We start from the raw sequence: 22,617 nt of genomic DNA, 5'->3' as shown, positions 1-22,617 counted from the left end.
TCCAACCACAAGTAGAGGACCTACCTTTTGACCGTCAATTGCTGTTCGCTCAGAACACCAATCAGGTCTTCCATTCCGGCAAAGACTCACGTACAACACTGAGGATGCTTGGAATGTATACACCACCATACAGGCACAAGAGATTTTGTCCATACAGAGACCTTTCTCATATGCCACGCCCTGCTTCAGGCCATATGATCTGCCGAGGGAGAGACTGTGTAAACAGAGGCACCGCCAACAACCAGGCAAAGCGTCCAACGAACAGCACCCTTGGCAGCAGGTTTGACGTGTCAATCGAGAGACTGCATGCTGTTCCCCTTACAGAGGCTCCACACCACACAACTACTTTATTCCATCACCGGCTGAGACCGTACCACCTCCGCTGGTTCGCGGTAACCACAGACCATTGGGTCAGAGAAATCATCACATCCGGTTTCACCATCCCATTCGCTACCTGGCCCTCTCCCTCCCCCCCAGCCCTGTCCCTCTTCAGGGACCCCTCTCATGAATCTCTTTGCACCAAGAGGTCTCACGTCTACTTACCATTGGGGCATTGGAGACGGTGCTGAAGCAATTCAGCGGGAAAGGCTTCTATTCCCAGCATTTCCTCACCCAAAAGAATTCTGGTGGGTGGAGGCCTATCCTGGATCTCTGCAGACTCAACTGCTCCCTTTGAAAAAAAATTCAAGATGGTCACATTAGCCTCTATCATTCCAGCTCTGAGTGAAGAGGATTGGTTCGCGTCCCTCGATCTGCAGCATGCTTATTTATACATAACCATGCCCCCGGCTCACAGGAAGTTCCTCTATTTCACATTGGGCGAAGAGCATTACCAGTACAGAGTGCTACCGTTCAGCCTCTCGGCAGCACCAAGAGTATTTTCCAAAACCCTAGCAGTCGTAGCCATCTGCCTCCGATGCCTCGGTGTCACCATTTTTCCTTATTTCGAAGACTGCCTGCTGAAGGCCCCTTCTGCAGACGAAGCTATGGCAGCGGTCGACACGGTCAGGGTCATGTTCGAAGCCCTAGGGCTCATTATCAGTCTCCTGAAGTCTTCTCTGATGCCTTCCCAGTCTCTTGAGTTCATCGGGGCAAGGCTGGATTCCATAGCCACTACAGTGTATCTGCCCCTGGATAGGTTCCATACCATCCAAGACCTCGGGAACACTTTACTTGCTACTCCCGAAACGCCCATACTTATCTGCCTGAAACTGCTGGGTGACATTGGCGGCCACCACTTATGTGGTGCCCCACGTAAGACTCCATCTGAGGTGCCTTCAACATTGGGTACTCACCATATACACACCGGACAACCAGAACATACGCAATTCTGTGGTTGTCCCGAAACACGTGAAAGATTCCTACTGTGGTGACTCAGCCTGAAGAATATCCTATCGGGCGTCCCCTTTCACAGCCCAAAACCAGCTGCACAAATCACCACAGATGCATCCCTAATTGGTTGGGGAGCTCATCTGTGTCACTATCGTGCTCAGGGGCTTTGGAAGATTCAGGAGTCCCTATTGCACATAGACTTTCTGGAGTTGCAAGCTGTGTTCAATGCCTGCAAACACTTCCTGCACATAATACGAGGCATCACAGTGCAAATTCTCACCGACAACATTTGCACTGTCTACTACATCAATCAGCAGGGTGGTGCCAGATCCCAATCCCTCTGCTCCGAATCCATCCGCTTATGGAATTGGGCTGTCCGACATGGAATCACACTCACTGCTGCTTACCTCTCTGGCAGGAACAATACTATTGCCGATGCCCTCAGCAGGGCCTTTCCCCTGTAGCACGAGTGGGAATTGCTTGACGAAGTAGTCCTCAACCCCTTCGAGCATTGGGGGTATCCCACCATAGACCTTTTTGCCACTTGAGTCAACAAGAAGTGCCACCGCTATTGTTCGAGAGCAGGCATAGACACAGCTTCCCTGGGGGATACCTTCCTTATCGACTGGGGACCTCATGACTTACTCAACACCTTTCCCCCCATCCCACTCATTCCACAGATGCTGGAGAAAATAGTTACAGATGGGATGACAGTGATAATGATAGCACTGTTCTGGCCCCGACAGATCTGGCTATCTCAGCTAATACAGATGTCAGTGTCACAACCATGACGACATCTACAGTTACACAATTTACTGTCACAACAGCACGGGTCGCTCCTTCACTCTCACATCGACCATTTGCACCTCACGGCTTGGCTCCTAGCTGGCTCCAGGGCCCAGAAATGACTTGCTCTCAGGCAGTGAAAGACATCCTCATACATAATAGACGCCAGACCACCCAAAAGACCTACCTTCACAAATGGCATTGATTTCGGTCCTGGTGTGAAGTAAGGGCTGTCGATCCTTTAGCGATATTGGTACAGCAGATACTGGACTATATTCTACAATTGAAGACCAGAGGACTAGCAATCTCTTCACTTAGGGTCCATCTGGCAGCAATTTCTGCCTTTCGTCCACCCATCAATGGTTGGTCAATCTTCACTCACCCACTGACCAAAAGATTCCTAAAGGGTATCGCAAACCTGTATCCCTTTCACAAACCTCCCCCGGAACAGTGGGACCTGTCTAGTCCTGGACACGCTGACTCATCCTCCCTTCGAACCACTTGTGACATGTGATCTGCATACACTCATGATGAAAGTGACATTCTTTCTTGCCATCACCTCCACATGGCGCGTGAGTGAACTGGAAGCACACTGCTGATCCCCCATATACATTATTCACTGAGCGGGGGGCAACACTGTGCATTCACCCTGCCTTTCTGCAAAAGGTCAACTCTACATTTCACAAAAATGAACCTATAACCTTACCTACCTTTTACCCGAAACCGTACTCCAACGCGGAGAAGATGTGCTTACATACGCTAGATGTCAGAAGAGCAGTTGCTTTTTATCTGGAAAGAACGTGCCCCTTTCGAAAGTCGCAGCATCTTCTATTACCCGTGGCGGACCGTTCTAAGGGCCAGCAACTTTCTGCACAGCGCATTTCCACCCTTATCATATCCTGCATCACTCACTGTTATTCCTTGTGTAATAAAGCGTTACCTCATAGACCAAGGGCACATTCTACTAGAGGGATTGTAACCTCCACGACTTTCCTGAAAGGTGTACCACTGCAAGACATATGCCGTGCAGCTACCTGGTCCTCCACCTTGACCTTTACCAGGCATTATGCCCTCGCAAGCATGCTAATAACTGATGCTGCGGTGGCCCAGGCGGTCCTATCCATGGTGCAGAGACCTTGATTCCGAAGCACATCATTTACATCGGACGACTGCTTCGTATTCACCTGTAGTGGAGCACCCAAGGGGACACTACTTGATGAAGAAGAAAGAGTTACTCACCTGTGCAGTAACGTCTGTTCTTCGAGATGTATATCCCCATGGGTGCTCCACGACCCGCCCTCCTCCCTGCTTCGGAACTGTTATCTTTGTTTTTCAGATGGTTCCAGCTAGGAGGAACTGGCAGGCTAAACCGCGCTTCACAGAAAGGCCGTGAACAGCGCAAGGTGGCATCTGCACATGTGCGGTCTGGCGGGAGCTACTGCTAAGGAAAACTCTCCGAGCTGTGGTGCCAAGACAAGCCTGACACCTGTAGTGGAGCACCCACGGGGACACACATCTTGAAGAATAGATGTTACTGCACAGGCGAGTAACTCTTCCTTCCTTTCAACACTGGTATATTCTATTTGATGCATGACTATTTCCTTGGTCTGCCAAAAATTGCTTGTAGATGAATGCATTGTGCTATTACATATACATTTTTTTTGTTTTGTTTTGTTTTGTTTTGTTTTGTTTTGTGAAAATAAAAAAAATGTAATGGAAAATGTCATTATCCCAAGTTTGTATGCTATGTAATTAAATAACCACATGCAAACTTAATTAATTTGATCTCTTTCTATCTCCTTGTCTGTTTTTAAAAGTATCAGTATACAGTAACCCAATGTAATGAATGTGGTATTGCAAAATGTACTTCTAAACAATAAAAGATATTTGTGCTTAGAAAAGTTAATCATATGAAGACACAACATGTGTCAAAACTGCCACATAGTTTAAAGGGAAGTTAAAATTATTTTATAAAGTATGAACTTTTAAAATGTGAAATCTTTATACTTGATTTGTTCAGTAATCATGTTACCTGAGTTTCCAGAAGATGGTTTCCCAGATGTGCCAGAAATAGAGCCACTTAAAGAGAAGATTAAACTATTCATGCACAACTGGCAAGTACTGGAGTCAGGAATCAGTGAATCATCTTTAATTCAGATTGCTGTTCTAGAGATTGATGGGCAAACTCCAGAAACACTGCTTAATCAAACTGTTCCGGTTATGGAAAGTAAGTAACGCTGTTCATAAATTCCACATTTGACCTGTGTAGAGAGGAAGTTGTAGTGTGACAACGGGGGTGGGGGAGGCTGTTGTTTTGCTTAGTTCTGAATAGCAGGCAGGTTAAGCGCCAAGACATATGAGAAGAAGTCAGTTTTATATATGAAATCATGAAAATATGTACATAACAATTCCTTAAATATTTTTCTTTTACATTCCTTTCCCATCCTTTTTGTGTTGTTTATTTGTCAGTGTAACACTTCTGCCAGGTAGTGCCAACAGCACCCAGGTTCAGGTTCAATATCTAGAAGTTCCTTTCCATCCATCCAACCCTAACCCTCCCCCCAATAATCTGGGAAATTCACACAACATCCCTGAGTGCCTCTGAAAGGTAATGCTTCCCCACTCACAAGCACAATGTCTGAGTGTAGAAAAGAAACCTTTAATGAAAGGGGAGGGAAATAACATGGCATTAATTTGGGAAAACAGTAGAGTTCATAACTAAAACCATGAGTATCAGTCCCACCCCAAGTAAGGTTGGACAATGTCCTTTTCCTCTCAGGTTCTTAAGTCCAGCAATGTAAATGTCCCATTCACATGCCCAACCCTTCTCTGCAGCCCATTCACAGTTGCTGCGCAGTGACAGACCCAGAGTTCAGAGGTACATCTGCTGAGTTCACCTTCCATCCTGAGTGAGTGAGGGAGATAAGGAGGCATCTTACTCCACTGGTCACTCACCTCCACCTGCTCACTCTGTCTGCTGCCTGCCCATTCATCTCACCTTGTTGCTGCTGCTCTGCTGGCCACTCATTGCACCTCTCTGTCACTGGCCTGCTGGCTACTCATTATGCCTTGCTGCTGTTTTTCTGCTGACTGCTCATCATGCTGCTGCCCACTCATCACATCTTCTCCTGACTTGTGGAGGATTTGGCTCTGGGCCAAATTTAGTGATTTCAGCTCTTGGCCCAAAGCACAGTCCAGCCACAAGAAATTCCAGAATCCACCAGAGTAAATTTAGAATAATAAAAAAGACTCCTTATGGAGTCTGTTCTAGTTCTATCATTAGAACAGGTTGAACCAGACTTACAGCTCATGCCTGGAGGACATGCACCCTGCTGATTAAGAGTCCTGTCCTCCCCAGTTAACTTCACAGAGCTTTGGCAGGGGGACCCTTGTCCATCCGAGGTTCTTTACACTGAAGCTATGTCTACACTAGATTTTTTTGTGAAAGAGGCAATGCACATGAAGTGCTCATTGACATTTTCTCATGCTTCATTTGCATAATCTCTTCCAATCCATTTTGCACACAAGGTTTTTGCGCAAAATGGTCACGTCCACACTGCTTATTTTTGCACAAAAACCTCTTGTGCAAAACGGATTGGAAGAGATTATGCAAATGAAGCGTGAGAAAATGCTAATGAGCTCTTCGTTTGCATTACCAAGTCCATTTGACTGATCCTTGTTCTGAGAAATGTCCCCAAATTGTGTATCTTTATTTATAGTACAAACAAGGGGACATTAATTTTGTAAAAAAACCCAATATGTACTCTGAGTAGAAGATATGTAATGTTCCCTTCAAGATTAAAAAATATGGAAAAACATACCTGACACGATTTGGTTTTGACCTTGCATATTTGGTATACTTTCAAAAGTGAACAGAAATTAAAATGTGAGTATTACCTGAATACTCTTTTAGAATAATTGAAATGCAAAAATGGTCGCTTTTTCAGAACCTTTTAAATATTGTGGCTGGGAAATATCTGCAGAAGACCTAGATGAAGAAGCAGAAGATTTGCAGGCAGAAGGGGAAGCTGATGTAGAATTAGAAGAGGAGCAAGAAGAAAATGATGAAGAAGTGAGCGATACTGGCTTTGTTAATTTATCATTTTGCTTTGACTCATTATGAGTTTGAGTCTAACCTCAGACAAAGCAGATTTACTGAGCTGTGTGTCTAAATGTTTTTGATCCAAATTCATCATCCTCACATAAATGTCCACAGAAAGTATACACTCATGAACTGCTACTCGTGTATTCTGGCTGGCAACAGTGTTATTCTAGCAGGGAGCACAAATTATCTGCTTTGAAGGAACATATGCATGACTAATATTGCCAGATGATGGGTTGGGTGCAGGTGTATCATTAAGCCTAATTTGTGAATGGCTTTCTGTAGCTTCTTTTGTGATGGACCTCTATGTTTTGGAAAAGGTAGCAATTGTGGGGAATTCTGCTTTTTGTCTGGCCAGCTTTTGAAGACATGAAGCACTACATGAGTGCTAAGTATAAATATAATTCTTTTCCCCTATATTATTCTAATGCTATATAGCATAGTTGTAGGGAATGATTCCAGACACACTGGGTGCAGGTGAAAACAAGCAGAGGATTTATTGGTTCACACAGCTGGTGGAGTACTCATCAGGGGTTAACCTGGTGAGCACTAACTTAACCAAAACATACATTAGATTATATAGGTAGCAGAAGGACGGAGGAGAAGTGATTTGATAGGTCTAGCAGTGGACATGAGATATGCACATAAGACAATGACTACAAAAGTTACACAGTATCTCTGCCCATTGCCAATTAAACATGTTATCGCTAATACAGGTAATTACGCCTAACAAGCTAAATAAGCCAACATAAACAAAGGCATGTTGATGGTCATTTTGTTGGCCGGAAATATAATGCGTCTCCTGTGGGGGTGGTATTGCCTTGGCGCGATCTTTGGAATCCAAGCTTATTAATCTGAAATTATGAGAAACAGTGAGAAAACCATGCAGCCTGGCTGGTACCAGCCAGGCCTTATCAGAGAGAGAGAGGCCCCTTTGGAATGTAGTTGCCAGGAGAACCAGGGTCATGGTAACTGTTGAACTGTATGCTTCCGAGGCCTAGCCTGATACTTTCAGATTTGAGTTTGTCAGTTCTCAGCAAGATACCATAGGCTGCCTCAGTTTACTCTACAATAGTCATATTGTACTATGTAGGAGAATGATTGACTTACTGTTTGTTTGAGCTTTCAGAACCTCCAATTATTTTATCAGATAACTTGTCAATATCGTTATGGGTCACATTTAAAGTGGTTTATTTTTGTTGTCCCTTTTGGCCTAAGAAGTTAGCCAGTTTTCAGAGCCTTGCCATTTTTGTTTTAGTTAGAAGAATAAATTGAGGGTGTAGGTCAGGCATTTCTATACATTCTCGGTAAATAAACAGAATTGCAAAGAAAGTCTTGTTTCCCTAAACACAGTAGAAACAACAGCTATCAAGTTTCCTTACAATTTTTAGACCTGCCTTTCCAATTAGTCCACTGCCCTAAGGAACATTGTGTCTCAGCTCCTTCTTGAGGCTGTGCTCCCACTGTCTGCAGTCCTTCTTTGACACAAGTTTATCATGCAAAAATAATACCATAGCCACTGTATTTGCAACTATCCAGGGAAAGCCCTGAGATCACACAATTTATCTCTGCTCAGGCTTTACCATGTGACACAGTGGGCAGTAGCCTCCTAATGTTTCCAGCTATCACCACATTAAAGGGTATTTAACAGTTCCTTCTTTCCATTTAGCCTGAAAGATGAGTTCATAGTTTACCTATCAGATTTAACTAACTTTGGCTGTCTATAGGTCAAAGACCTGCTTCATTAATATCCGCTAGCATAACATTACCTTGCCCTCACAAATTTGTACATGTAAACATTACAAGTTATACAACAATTAAGTATTTCATAATTCCACATATACAAGTAGATAAGCAATTAACTGAATTGAGTTTAAATATATTTGCAGATCGGTACATATGTAAAATTTGCACATGCAAATTTGAAGATTGTTTGGGAGCTAGTTTGTAAATTTAGCCATGAGTATTAGATTATCCTGTATTCAAACATTTGTCATTAGAAATGAGTGTAAAGATGTAACATTTGGATTGGATCTGGATTTCAAATGAGTGTTTAGAACTGAGGCTTTGCTTCATCACAGTCTCTGAGGCTATGTCTAGACTGCAAGCTTCTTTTGGAAGAAGCTTTTCTGGAAGATCTCTTCCGGAAAAGCTTATTTTGAAAGAGAGCATCCAAACAGCAGCAGCACAACGAAAAAGCGATGTGCTTTTTCGAAAGATAGCGTCCACATTGATGGGACTCTATCTCGCATTTAAGTTATGATTAGTATGGATGGAGTGACTACCAGGGCACCTGTGTTATTTAAAGTGTGACTCTTCTTTCGAAAGAACTCCCTCTTCTGCGTCCACATACACCTTTTTCTGAAAAAGCTTTTTTGGAAAAGGCTTCTTCCTCATAGAAAGAGGTTTTCCACTGTCAGAAAAAATCCTCCATTCTTTCGACTTTCTGTTGAAAGGACGTAATACCAGTGTGGACGTAAGTGTAGTTTTTCTGGAAAAATGCTGCAATGTAGACATATCCTAAAAGTAATATACTGTAATGCACTTAAAATGGGATGTAGGTGTACAGAATATTTTATATAGAGTATCTTTCTACTTAATCCAAAGACTTCTTGACAATTTTCTCTAAAATGTGTGTGTATTTTCAGGATGAAGATAAAATTAATGAAAAGAAGAGACACATGGGAGACACCAAACACTTTTGTCCAGTGAGTCTGAAGGAAAACTTTATCCTTTTCCCAGGAATATCTGAACATGGAGCTAAATATCGAGAGAAATTTTACTACTTTTCAAGTCCTGAAGCTAGAGATAAGTTTTTGGAGAGCCCAGAGGAGTATGTGGCTCACAAGGCACCATTACAAGTAAGAAAATGTTAAAACTGTTTAAAATAGATTGCTAATAAGAAATTGATATTACCCATCATTTTCCATCCTTCATTACAATTATTTTTGTTTTTGGTATTTCTGTATTGCTATAAGTGTACTGGATACTTCATAGAAACAAGGAAGACATGGCCCTTCCCCCAATGGCTATGTCTAGACTGGCATGATTTTCTGGAAATGCTTTTAACGGAAAAGTTTTCCGTTAAAAGCATTTTCGGAAAAGAGCGTCTAGATTGGCACGGACACTTTTCCGCAAAAGCACTTTTTGTGGAAAAGCCTCAGTGGCCAATCTAGACGCGCTTTTGCGCAAAACAAATCTCAGCTGTCTACACTGGCCCTTTTGCGCAAAAGTTTTGCGCAAAAGGGACTTTTGCCCGAACGGGAGCAACATAGTATTTCCGCAAAAAGCACTGATTTCTTACAGTAGGAAGTCAGTGCTTTTGCGGAAATTCAAGTGGCTAGTGTAGACAGCTGGCAAGTTTTTCCGGAAAAGCGGCTGATTTTCCGGAAAAACTGGCCAGTCTAGACACAGCCAATGAGTTTATAATCTAAAAGTAGACTCAGCACAATAAGTAAAGATCATGAACAAAGGGGGAAAGGGAAGGGTAGGGCAAAGATTTACAATACTATCACTTGGTGACTCAGTAAGACACATATATAGTTCAATGGTCTGTTAAAATAGGGGTTTTTCGCTTATTAATTATTGTTACTAACTCACTTCTCATAAGTGAAATAGAGGTCGAAGGAGGATGGGAGTGAGTTGGAGATTAAAATAAGAAGAATAAAAAGAGTGAAAGGGCCAGAATGAAAAGAAGTTCATCTATTAGTTTTTATCTATTGTGTTTGGGTATGTCTACACATCAAAGTTAATTCAAAATAACAGTCGTTATTTCAAATTAACTGTCTACACAGCCAAACCACTATAGGCAGTCCCCGGGTTACGTACAAGATAGGACTGTAGGTTTGTTCTTAAGTTGAATCTGTATGTAAGTCGGAACTGGCATCAGCCGCTGCTGAAACTGATCAGTTTCAACCGCAGCTGAATCTGGATGCCAGTTCTGACTTACATACTGATTCAACTTAAGAAACCCAGGCGTCCCCAAGTCAGATGCTGCTGAAACTGATCAGTGGCTGATTCTAGGAAGCCTGGGGCAGAGCAACTCTGCCTGGGACTTCCTGTAGTCAGCCACTGGTCAGTTTCAGCAGCGGCTGACTTGGGGACGCCTGGGGCAGAACAGCTGGGGTGCTGCTGGGTTGCTCCAGTAGAGCGGCTCCTCGGCTCTACTGGAGCAACCCAGCAGCATTCCAGCTGCTCTGCCCCAGGCATCCTGATTCAGCCACTGCTGAAACTGACCAGCAGCGGCTGAATCAGGACGCCTGGGGCAGAGCAGCTGGGGTGCTGCCGGGTTGGTCCGGAGCGGCGCTGCAGGACCAACCCGGCAGCCCCCAGCTGCTCTACCCTAGGGGTAGGCAAGAAAAGCCTGGTTTGCGCACCCCCCCCCCCAGCAGACCAGGGGGACAGGAGCAAAGCCGCGGAGCACGCCCGCAGCGGGACAGCCCAAGCGCGCCTGGGCTGTCCCGCTGTGGGCGTGCTCCGCGGCTTTGCTCCTGTCCCCCTGGTCTGCTGGGGGGGTCCAGCAAAGCCGCTGGACCCCCCCAGCAGACCAGGGACACCAGAGCAAAGCCGCAACCTGGGCGGCTTTGCTCGTTTGCCCAGGAGCAAAGCCGCCCAGGCGGCGGCTTTGCTCGGGTGTCCCTGATCCGCTGGGGGGGTCCAGCGACTTTTCTGGACCTCCCCCCCAGCAGACCAGGGAGACAGGAGCAAAGCCGCCCAGGCGGGGGGAGTCCCGCCGCCTGGGCAGCTCTGCTCCGGGGCAAACGAGCAAAGCCGGCGAGGCAGCGGGACTCCCCCCGCCTGGGCAGCTTTGCTCGGGTATCCCATGTCTGCTGGGGGGGGGGGTCCAGCGGCTTTGCTGGACCCCCCCAGCAGACCAGGGAGACCGGGAGAAGCTTTTCTCGCCCCGGAGGAGTGCTCCGGGGCGAGAAAAGCCCCGTTCGTAAGTGCGGATCCGACATAAGTTGGATCCGCGTAAGTCGGGGACTGCCTGTATTTCAAAATTAATTCAAAATAGCAGAGCACTTATTTCAGATTTGTGCAAGGAATAATGCCAAATTCGAAATAGCTAAATCAAAATAAGCGCTGTGTAGACGCTTATTTCGAAATAGGGGGCCTCCAGCCCTTCCCAATTTCCCCTGGTAGCCACTCTGGGCCAAACCAGGAAAACTCATCTCCTCTCCTCCAGCCCCAGAGCCCTTAAAGGGGTGGACTCTGGCCACACTGCACGTGCCAGATCCAGGCCTGCCAGCAGTCGCTGCCCCTGACCCAGTGGCCGCAGAATGAGCCGGGCAGTCAGTGCCAGCCAGCTGTCCACCACCCAGTCCCCCAGCTCCCAGGAGCCATCCAGGGGCCGAAGATAGCGGGTGCCCTCCTGGACTAGTGCAGACCTCATAGAGGTTTGGGGCGAGGCCTCCAATGTGCATGATCTCCGCACTAGATGGAGGAACACAGCCGTGTACAGCCGCATAGATGTCACCAAAGGCCATATGCACACCCAGGAGCAGGTGCGCATGAAAATTAAAGAGCTCTGGCAGGCATATGCAAGGGCCACACAAGGTAGCTCCCCAACAGGGGCAGACACCTATCCCCATTTTGATGCCCTGGACCACATAATGGGGGGCAGGGCAGTCTGTGCTACCCCAGGGGGCAACAATCCGGGAACAAAGGGCCCTGACTAGGGCATGGAGGAAGAGCCGCAGGAGCTGAGACGGAGGGTGCCACGCCACCAGGACCCCTGAGGCATCCCAGCAGCAGAGTCACCAGGGTCGTGCAGGTAGGCCACAACATGTGAGTGCCATTACTGTCCCCTTACTGGGAGAGGGGGTAGGGAGGGAGACCAGGGACCGTGCACATGGGCCTTGCTTACCACGGATCACGCAGCAACCTGTGCATGTGCTAGCATGTGCCGTGCCACCCTGGGTAGGTGGCTCCAGCTGGCTGCCACACAGGGGCCTTGGCCTGATAGCCACACGCGTATGTGAAGAGACATGACATGCTCCTGACCCTGGGACGGGACACAGCAGGATGCCCTCCTTTCACAAGCCCGCTCTACACAGAGGCAGGGGACATCTCCCTCCCACCTCAGCCGCACTATACACAGCACAGGGGCATGGGTGCGGTTTCAGGGCAGCTCCCACTCCTGGAGATAGCTGGACATTCCGAACATGGCCTCTGTGCAAGCACATTGGCTCTGACGGTGCAGGACACAGTCATCCTCACCTCGCAGAGGGGGGCTGGTCTTCACCCACTGTGTCCCCAGGGAGAACTGACCACTTCTCTTGTTTCTCTACAGCCGCACCAGCTGCATGTGCAGGGCGCACTACCCCGCCCAGGACATGCTCCCGCATGCAAGAGCTCTGCAGGACCACCCAAACACTGCAGGGGTACCAACAGCAGCACCTGGGGGCCCTGCGAGCCCTACACCGCACCATGGAGCACTGGGTGCAAGAAGATCGGAAGTTCTGGCGGGAGCTGCTTGCCCAGGCTCATGCCATCTACCAACACCTGCAGACCCTGGTGCAGAGCATGCTGCCTCCTGCCACTCCAGCACCTGCTGTCTCCCCAGTTACCGCTCCTCCCACTCCTTCTCCCCTTCCCGCTTCTCCCTCCATCCCCTCCTCCCCATCCCCTCTGGGGATGCCGAGGCCCCTGCACACACTGTGGTCCAGTGAGACCCCCCTCCACCCTGAGACCTGAGCTTCCCCTCCCCTTTCTTCCCCTTGCTTCCCCCTTCCAGCTCCCTCCTTCCAGGTTTCCCCCTCCCCTCTTCCACCCTCTCTCCTTCCCTTTCCCCAGTCTCTCCAGAATTTCATCCCCCCCCCCCCAGTTTTGTTAAATAAAGAGAGTTTGTATTTATGAAAAATGTGTTTTTTATTTGACATCGGGAAGGGGGGTTGGGCGAGGGTGGGTAAGTGGAAAGATGTGAGGGAGGAATGAGGCACAAGCCCCCAGTGGGGCGGACCAGGGAGGCTCTTGGTGCTCCTCAGGGTGGAAGCTCTCCTGCAGGGCCTCCTGGATACTGACAGCTCCCTGATGGACCTACCGGATGGCAGCCTGCAGAAAGTGCAGCCAGGCTGGTAGCAACGCATCCATGAGAAGCACCAGAGTGCCCAGGGGCAGCTCTGGCTCCTTGTAGCAGATTGCTGTGGTGTTCCGAGTGAGGGCAACCAGAGCACTCAGAGACACAAATGCTTTGCTGTTCCTCACCGAGGTACACAAGCAAGCAGGGACACCTGAGAACCGGCTGCTCGGGGGGTTGGGGTGTGTCCCTTTAAGCACAGGCCTCAGATAGCCTCAGGCAGCAGCCCCACACAGTAAGTCCTGACCTGACGTCTTGCCTCCTGACCTAGTTCCAGATGGCCTTAAATGCGAATCAGTGTCCACTCAGTGTGGACGCGGTATTTCAAAGTAGCAAAACGCTATTTCGAACTGCATTTTGTGTGTAGACACGTTATTTCAAAATATCTTATTTCGAATTAACTATTTTGAATTAAGATATTTTGAAATAACGCTGTAGTGTAGACGTACCCTATGTGATTCATTGTAGTTTTAAACATTGAAACACAAAATACCTATGTGCTCATGCTGCTATTAAGGGTATTTTTATATTACAGACCCTGAAATGTATAAATATTTCAACAAGGGTGCCTACAACTGTAACTTAAGTGCACCCTAAAACAAAAATTGTTATAAAAGTATTGTTAATTCTTTCCGACAGGCTCCTCCATTAAGAGTATGCCTGCTGGGTGCACATGGAGCAGGTAAAACTATCTGTGGCCGATGGCTAGCTGACAAATTAGGAATTTTCCATATTCAGTTTGAAGAACATCTACAGGAAATAATCATGTCCAAAACTGAAAAGAGAGTTGGACTTGAATTTGATGAGGAACCTGAGGAAGACCAGATTGACATGGAAGCTCTCTTTCAGGAACTGGGAGACTCCTCTCAGACCAATACAGAAACAGAAACTGAAAGCGAAAGTGTACATGAAAATGAAAGTAACAAAAATAAAGAGGTAATAATAGTAAGCAGTAGTATCATATTTTTAAAGACTAGATATTCAGTATTGTCAACTTCAAGCCCTACCATCCATTCCCTATTACTGTCTTGACTTCCTCCCCTCCTAATTTATTTCCTTTGACAAAAGAAGGCTGGGTGATAAATAGTTTGAAAACCGTTGATCTATTTAATGCATCATCATTCACGCTTACACAGAGAACTTACTACTTTTTAGGGTTCATGAGTTACAGATGTACATAGTAAAGAACTTTACGTCAACTTCTGCTTTCTGAGTTTAATTGAACAGGGTGAAGCAGAATGCATCACCGAAGAGGGTTTTAGACAAAAATGTTCCCTTACCCTTCTCTTCTCCCTCAGCTGTCTGAGAGACTCAGAGGTCTCTGGGGGGAGGGAGGAAAATGATGGACAGTGGCCTGTCCACCTTGACCCTGGACTTCTGCTGTTAAAAAGCTCTCTTTAGGCTCAGAGAAACTGGCTGTTTTCTGACCACTTGCCTCCTAGCCCCTGAGGGAAGCCTGCTCCAGCATGGATCAGTCTCACTGAAAAGAGAAGAGGTAGTGGACAACTTTACTGAGAGCAGTGTCACTTGCACATGCAGAAAGGCTGTAGAGAAATAGGAGCCACCTTGCTGCCTTCAGTCCTACTGACAGTAATAGAAGTGTTTGCCATTTTGAATAAGGGAAAATTCATGATTTCTCACTGTGTTATATAAAAACTGCCATTTTGGGTCAGCTCAGTGATCGTTTTAGTCAATGGCCAGTTACAAAGCTTCACGGAGGAATCATGGAGGAATGTACAGAAGAGGGCAATTTTGTCTTCTCTTTCCACTTTATATTAGTCAGAGGTTTAGGTTGGATGAGGTTCAATCCCAAACCATCTTGGCTAATAGCTATTGAACTTATCTAGATGAACTTATCTAGTTCTTTTTTAAACCCAGTTATAATGTTGGCCATCACAATATCCCACAGCAATGAATTCCACAGATTAGTTGTGTGTTGTGTGAAAAAGTATTTCCTTCTATTTGTAGTAAACCTGTTTTCATTAGACAGGTTAAAAACAAAAACAAATTCGATGACTGTAGCCCTCTCGCGCCGTTCCAAGTGGTTACATAGTGGCATGCAGCCAGCCACCTTCCCTCCACCTCCTACCCCAGTGCCTTTTCTACTGCCTTTGGCTTCAGTTGAAACAGTCAGGAGCACCTTCTCTTTCCTCAGATAAGCCTTACAGAAGATAGTTTATAGTACAATCATAGAGCTGGAAGAGACCTCACGAGGACATCAGGTCCAGCCTACTGCCCACAGTAGGACCAATCCCAACTAAATCAACCAAGCCAGGGCTTTGTCTAGCTGAGACTTAAAAACCTCTAGTGATGGAGATTCCACCACCTCCCTAAGTAACCCATTCCAGGACTTCATCACCCTCCTAGTAAAATAGTTTTTCCTAATATCCAAGAGATCTCCCCATTGTAACTTGAGACCATTGCTCCTTTTTCTGCCATCCGTCACTACTGTGAACAGCCTCTCTCCATCCCCTTTGGAAACTCCCTTCAGGAAGTTGAAGGCTACTATCAAATCCCCCTTCACTCTTCTCTTCTGCAAACTAAACAAACCTAAATCTCTCGGTCTCTCCTCATAGGTCATGCTCTCCAGCCCCCTAATCATTTTGGTCATCCTCCGCTCGACCCACTCCAATGCTTCCACATCCTTTCTATAGTGGGGGGCCCAGAACTGGAATAATCACTTCTCTAGATCTGCTAATCCAACCTAATATGCCATTAGTCTTCTTGGCTACAAGGGCACACTGTTGACTCATATCTAGCTTCTCATCCACTGTAATCCCCAGGTCCTTTTCTGCAGAACTGTTATTTAGCTATTTTGTCCCCAGCCTGTAACAATGCTTGGGATTCTTCCGCCCCAAGTGCAGGACTCTGTACTTGTCCTTGTTGAACCTCATCAGATTTCTTTTGACCCAATCCTCTAATCTGTCTAGGTCACTGTGGACCCTATCCCTGCCCTTCAGCATATCTAACACTTATCTTAGTGTCATCTGCAAACTTGCCAAAGGTGCAATCCCTCCCCTCATCCAGGTCATTAATAAAGATGTTGAACAAAACCGGCCCTAGAACCGATCCTTGGGGCACTCTGCTAGAAATCAACCACCAGCCTGACATCGAGCCATTGGACCCGACATTCCAGCCAGCTTTCTATCCATCTTACAGTCCATTTATCCAATCCATACTCCCTTAACATTCTGGCAAGAATATTGTAGGAGATCGTATCAAGGTATATCACATCCACTGACTTTCCCATATCCACAGAGCCATTTACTTCATCACAGAAGCTAATCAGATTGATCAGGCATGACTTGCCCTTCATGAATCCATGTTGACTATTCCTGATCACTTTCCCCTCTTCCAAGTGCTTCAAAATGGATTCTTTGAGGATCCCCTCCATGATTTTTCCAGGGACTGAGATAAGACTGGCTGGTCAGTAGTTTCCTTGATTGTCCTTCTTTCCTTTTTTAAAGATGGGCACTACATTTGCCTTTTTCCAGTCATCTGGGATCTCTCCCGATCTCCACAAGTTTTCAAAAATAATGGCCAAAGGCTATGCAGTAACAGTGCTAGTGCTAGTGTTCACTTAATTGTAGTTAGTTTCCTCTCCCCTTGCCTTACTCAATAGTGTTTAACATAAAAAATCCTTTATTTTCCATGTCTACCCCTGCCTCTCTGGCAGGCATACAGCCTTGGCCTCAAACAGGATTTACGCTTGTTTAATTCTCTGAAACTACACTGTGGAGCTATTTCAGGATACCTCTGGTTCCCCAAAATAGCTATTCTGCATCTTAAAAGCAAGCCTGTTATATCAAAATATAACAGGCTCGCTATTCCGACGTCCCTGTAAACCTCATTGTACGAGGGATAAGGGATGTTTCAGAATAGCACTTTATTTCAAAATGTGGCGGTGTGTAGACTTATTTCATAGCTTATTGCATAGCTTATTTCGAGGTAAGGGTGCTGTGTAGAAGCATCCTGAGAGACATACTTTCTCAGGCATGTCTGGCTCACCTGACTTTGAACATTACCTGACTTGCAGACTCATCATACCAGTCTCTGACAGTCATGATGTAAGTCCATTAATTCAGTAAGATACACATTACTCAAAACTACCCACATTGCAGAAAACTGACAGCTAAGATAAGAAAAACCAGGCTTTTCCAAATTAAGCTCCTCATGATGGAAAAATCCCTCAAGCCAGCCTCTGACCCTAAGGCTAGGTCACCTCCTGGCCAATGGTCGCCAACAGCAGCCTCTGACGGGGGCTTTGCTCTAAGAAGTGTATTTCTAGAAAGGCTATGAAAAAGTGGTTGCAGACTCCTCACATCAAGAATTACTAAAAGAAGTCCATCTCCAACTGAAAAATCTGCCCCTTTCTGATAACACTGGGAGTGCTGACCTGTGAAGCACCAGGAATGTCATATATCGAGAGTTCCCGAAGAGCTAAAGAGCTACAGCAGGCAGGCTGAAATGGAGTTTCACACAGCAAAGTGAAACCTTCTATGTCAGCACCCATGGAGCCAAAGAACATCTTGGCAATGAGCAGTACAATGGTGCCACCTGCTGTACTTATGCCAAACATTTCTATTGCTGAGTCTCAGGGTTCTGAAGAATTTCTTGAGGTTTTAAGACCTGGTGGTGGTCTCAATGCCTGAATCTCTTCTACTCGGCACTGAGGGTACCACATCAAGATCAGTCCCAAGACAGCTGACTACTCCCTGCATTTCAGCCCTCCATCTGCAATGATGAGGAAGAAGAGCATCATGTAGTAATGTATACTTTTTGCTATTGTTCACACAAGTCAGGACCGACTCATCACCAACCACCTGCTGATATATGAGGATAGTATAGTCACCTTGGGCACCACCTCTGCATACCATTCCCGTCTAGCCAGTCATACTGGGATCCATGAACAATGTCTAGGGTGCAAAACTGCAAGCCCCTGAGACCACCTAGGTCCAGATCAGCCCAGTCCCCTTCACCAACTCTCCCAACACTCTCAGAAACACAGGAGGAAGACAACTGAGGAACCTGAGGGCACAGCTGAACATTACATTTCACCATTTACTCACCTCTTCATCTTTGGTCAAAACCATAATGCCACCTCCCCCCCCACTACTGGGGTATCCTTTCAGGGTCTCTTCAAAAGGGCAGCTGAATCCCTTGACATTTCACTAGAACAGCTACTAGAAGTTCAACTTTGGTTCATAGGCATACTCCAAGCATCCTCATTGGCAAAGATGGTTCTGCCAATTAATCTTCTTTACCCCCAATCAATCTAATTTCAGTGGTGAGGAACAGCATTCAGGCAACTGTCGGAATGTGTTTACAAATCTTGGAGCACAAGTTGGTAAAAATGTTTGTTGTCAAGCATGCCAAATTCCACATGAGATGCTTGGAGGCCTGGCTTCAAACAACGCAGGACCAGGTAGGCAGGCAGAGCTTCAGAGTCTCAATGTGTGGATGAGGTGATGGTGTAGAGACGAGGGGTTTAGATTCATTAGGAACTGGGAAAACTTTTGGGATGGGGGAGCCTATACAGGAGGGATGGCTCTACAAAAATCAAAATGGAACCAGGCTGCTGGCACTTAACATTAAAAGGGTTGTAGAGTATTTTTTAAACTAAGGGCTGGGGGAAAACCGACGGGTGTTCTTCTCTGAGTAGTATACCCATGGGTGCTCCTCTGTTGGTGTCAGGTCATCCTGGCACCACAGATTGGAGTTTTCATTAGCAGCAGTTGGCTGGACCACACATGCGTGGCACATGTTTCGCGCCATTCATACCCTTTTGATCTCTCGCGCAGTCCAGCTCCCTCCAGTTCCTTCTACGCTGCGCCAGGTCACAGACGGAGCGAGACATATCTCCTCAACAACTCTAGTCAGAGAAGAAATCTGTTTTTTAGTATTAATTTTTGTTCATAGTTCAGTCTGTTTTTCAATTGTTAGTCATAGTTATAGTTATAGTTAGTCCATTTTAAAAAAAACGAGTTTTTTGTGTTAGATGCTTTTCAGTTAAAAAAAAGGAAAGGGAACACAAGATAAAAAAAAGGCAGAGAGTGCTTATCTTTTTAAGAAACACCATGGCGACAGACCCTTTTATCATGCTGGGCTCACTGGGATTTAAGAAGTGCGCCACATATCAGGAGCCTGTGCCAGTCTCCGATGGCCACACAGATTTTATAAAATGTTTGGGCAAATCTCATGTGTCTCAAAAATGCATTCATTGTGCAAAACTCACAGTGAGGCACAGTGGAAAGAGAGATGAGGCTCAGGATGTTTTTATTCGCTGGATCAGCTTTCAGAACCAGACTCTTATAAGCCGAGAAAGGAAAAACGGAGAGCTTCCTCTCCTCCTGTGGCTCCCACCCACAAAAGAGCTTTGTCAGCCCGTTCCCTGCCACTGGCCCCAACAAGCAGAATAAGTGTTCGGGAGAAACTGGGAACATTGGGTGCCACGAAACTGTGGCTTCAAATGGCCTCAGAACCAAAAAATCAGCACTGAGCATTTACAATGCCAACAATTGCAGCACCAGCCCGAAGTTTGGCACCACCAACCTTGGCACCATGATCTGCAGCACTGCTATCCGCAGCACCCAGACCAACGGTGCTGCATGTAGCAACCCCACCGGCACCGGCTCAACTGGTACTGTCTTCAGCACCGATGCAACCAATGCAGACACAGGCACCAGAACCGGAAGAAGACACAGAATGCCCAAATGAAGCTGTTAGCCCCTCAGCACCGAAGAAGGTGACTCACAAATCACAAAGAACATGTGATGTCAATCTGGAACCACTTGCATTTTCACCGACTCCATCATCACCGTTGCCTTCGCTCCAGTCGTTTGTGAGGCAAACTTCCATTGTCAAGACTTTAGGAAGGCTTTTGATACGGTCTCCCACAATATTCTTGCCAGCAAGTTAAGGGAATGTGGATTGGATAAATGGACGGTAAGGTGGTGAGGCCACATCTGGAGTATTGTGTCCAGTTCTGGGCCCCCCACTACAAAAAGGATGTGGACACATTGGTGAGGGTCCAGCGGAGGGCAACCAAAAAGATTAGGGGGCTGGAGCATATGACCTATGAGGAAAGTCTGAGGGAGTTGGGTTTGTTCAGTCTGCAGAAGCGAAGAGTGAGGGGGAATTTGATAGCAGCCTTCAACTTCCTGAAGGGAGGTTCCAAAGAGGATGGAGAAAGGTTGTTCTCAGTAGTAACATATGGCAGAACAAGGAGCAATGGTCTCACGTTGTGGAGGGAGAGGTCCAGGTTGGATATTAGGAAAAACTATTTCACTAGGAGGGTAGTGAAGCACTGGAATGGGTTACCTAGGGAAGTAGTGGAGTCTCCATCCCTAGAGGTGTTTAAGTCTCAGCTTGACAAGGGCTTGGCTGGGTTGATTTATTTGGGATTGGTCCTGCCTAGAGCAGGGGGCTGGACTTAATGACCTTTGTGACAGGGTCAGGCCAGGGAGCTGCTGCAGAGAGGCGAAAAGGCAGCCCAAAAGGGAAAAACTCCTGTTAGAAAAGCAGAGAACTGCAGCACAATTAGGTGCAGCTGGGAGGGAGCTGGCTCAGGCAAATTGGGGCCAGCTGACTTCTCTGCTGACTCTCTGAGGGCCTTTAAAAGCCTCATCAGTTGGAGGCTAGGGAGAGGAGTGAGAGGACGAAAGGAAGGTGGTGGAGAGGCAGAGAGGAAGAAAAGGAGAGAACAAGTTGGACCAGCATTAGGTAAAGGCAGCAGGGGAGGGAGCCTGTGGGCCCCTGGCTTGGGCTCCCTACCACTGAGACCTGCTGCAAAACCCCAGTAGTGGCTTGGAGAAGAGGGGCCCTTGCCACACGTGGTGCCAATTCCAGTATTGCCCTCTGGTGCTTCCGGGGTAGGACTGGGAGCTGTATTGTCTCAAATGGTGGGAGAAGAGGAGCACCCAATCCTGTACCTCAGCAGGAAGCTTCTGCCGAGGGAACAAAATTATGTCGTGGTAGAAAGAGAATGTCTTGCAGTAAAGTGGGCCATGGAAAGCCTTCGCTACTACCTTCTCGGGCGGAAGTTTACCCTGGTCACCGATCATGCGCCTCTGCAGTGGATGCACCGAAACAAGGACAGAAATGCGAGGGTTACCCGATGGTTCCTGTCCCTGCAGCCCTTCCACTTCCGTGTGCAACACAGATCAGGGACCCAGCATGGGAATGCAGACGGGTTGTCAAGGGTGCATTGTTGTCCGACCCAAGTAACCCAACCCCATGGGGTTGAGCATAGGGGGGGGGATGTGTGACAGGGTCAGGCCAGGGAGCTGCTGCAGAGAGGCGAAAAGGCAGCCCAAAAGGGAAAAACTCCTGTTAGAAAAGCAGAGAACTGCAGCACAATTAGGTGCAGCTGGGAGGGAGCTGGCTCAGGCAAATTGGGGCCAGCTGACTTCTCTGCTGACTCTCTGAGGGCCTTTAAAAGCCTCATCAGTTGGAGGCTAGGGAGAGGAGTGAGAGGACGAAAGGAAGGTGGTGGAGAGGCAGAGAGGAAGAAAAGGAGAGAACAAGTTGGACCAGCATTAGGTAAAGGCAGCAGGGGAGGGAGCCTGTGGGCCCCTGGCTTGGGCTCCCTACCACTGCGACCCGCTGCAAAACCCCAGTAGTGGCTTGGAGAAGAGGGGCCCTTGCCACACCTTCTAAGGTCTCTTCCAGCTCTATGGTCCTATGGTTCTATGATTCTATGACATGACAGACATTACAGACCGGTTTCCAACATCTCACCTGTACCACAACAACTGTACAGTTCTCTGTCACCTCTCCCATCCTCAAGGGGATCTTTCAGCTCACTAACTCTCCAGTAGTGATAGAAATGTAGCCGTGTTAGTCTGGTGTAGCTGAAACAAAATACAGGACTATGTAGCACTTTAAAGACTAACAAGATCGTTTATTAGATGATGAGCTTTCATGGGCCAGACCCACTTCCTCAGATCAAATAGTGGAAGAAAATAGTCACAGCCTTATATACCAAAGGATACAATTTAAAAAAATGAACATATATGAAAAGGACAAATCACATTTCAGAACAGAAGGGGGATGCGGGGGGGGGGGGGGGGGGGAAAGGAAGGTGAATGCCTGTGAGTTAATGATATTAGAGGTGGGGAAGGGTAGATACTTTTGTCTGCAGACAAAAGTAGAAGACCTCTCTTTTGATAAAGAAAAATTATTTTCTGGGAAGACAGACGAGATCTTTCATTCTAGTAAGGACCTGAGAACTACCCTTCATACATGGGTATGTAAACCCCACTGTACCAACATATACGGTATGTATCATATCAAAGGCATCAAGATTTTTCATACCCAA

At 46.7% G+C, this 22,617-nt stretch overlaps 1 protein-coding gene across 13 annotated transcripts in view; it reads left to right on the top strand.

The window, feature by feature from the left end:
- The window catches only part of AK9 (adenylate kinase 9), a 174,062-nt gene that overhangs the window by 94,015 nt on the left and 57,430 nt on the right, over window positions 1-22,617 (top strand). For 11 of the 13 annotated variants that reach the window (XR_003089364.2, XM_025184731.2, XM_075923970.1 and 8 more), the window contains 4 exons: window positions 4,139-4,345; window positions 6,066-6,190; window positions 8,869-9,081; window positions 13,938-14,234. Coding sequence is in view for 12 of the 13 variants with exons in the window: in XM_025184731.2 (XP_025040516.2) it covers window positions 4,139-4,345; window positions 6,066-6,190; window positions 8,869-9,081; window positions 13,938-14,234 (842 nt within the window). In the remaining variant the exon portion in view is untranslated. Of the gene's footprint in view, window positions 1-4,138; window positions 4,346-6,065; window positions 6,191-8,868; window positions 9,082-12,512; window positions 13,060-13,937; window positions 14,235-22,617 lie in introns of those variants that run through there. The other 2 variants (XM_075923975.1, XM_075923971.1) reach the window with 2 other exon arrangements.

This window comes from Pelodiscus sinensis, chromosome 3 (genome assembly GCF_049634645.1).
Source record: "Pelodiscus sinensis isolate JC-2024 chromosome 3, ASM4963464v1, whole genome shotgun sequence".
Taxonomy (NCBI): domain Eukaryota; kingdom Metazoa; phylum Chordata; order Testudines; family Trionychidae; genus Pelodiscus; species Pelodiscus sinensis.
The sequence above is the reverse complement of the archived record's forward strand: the minus strand, read 5'-3'. Positions and strand labels throughout refer to the sequence as shown.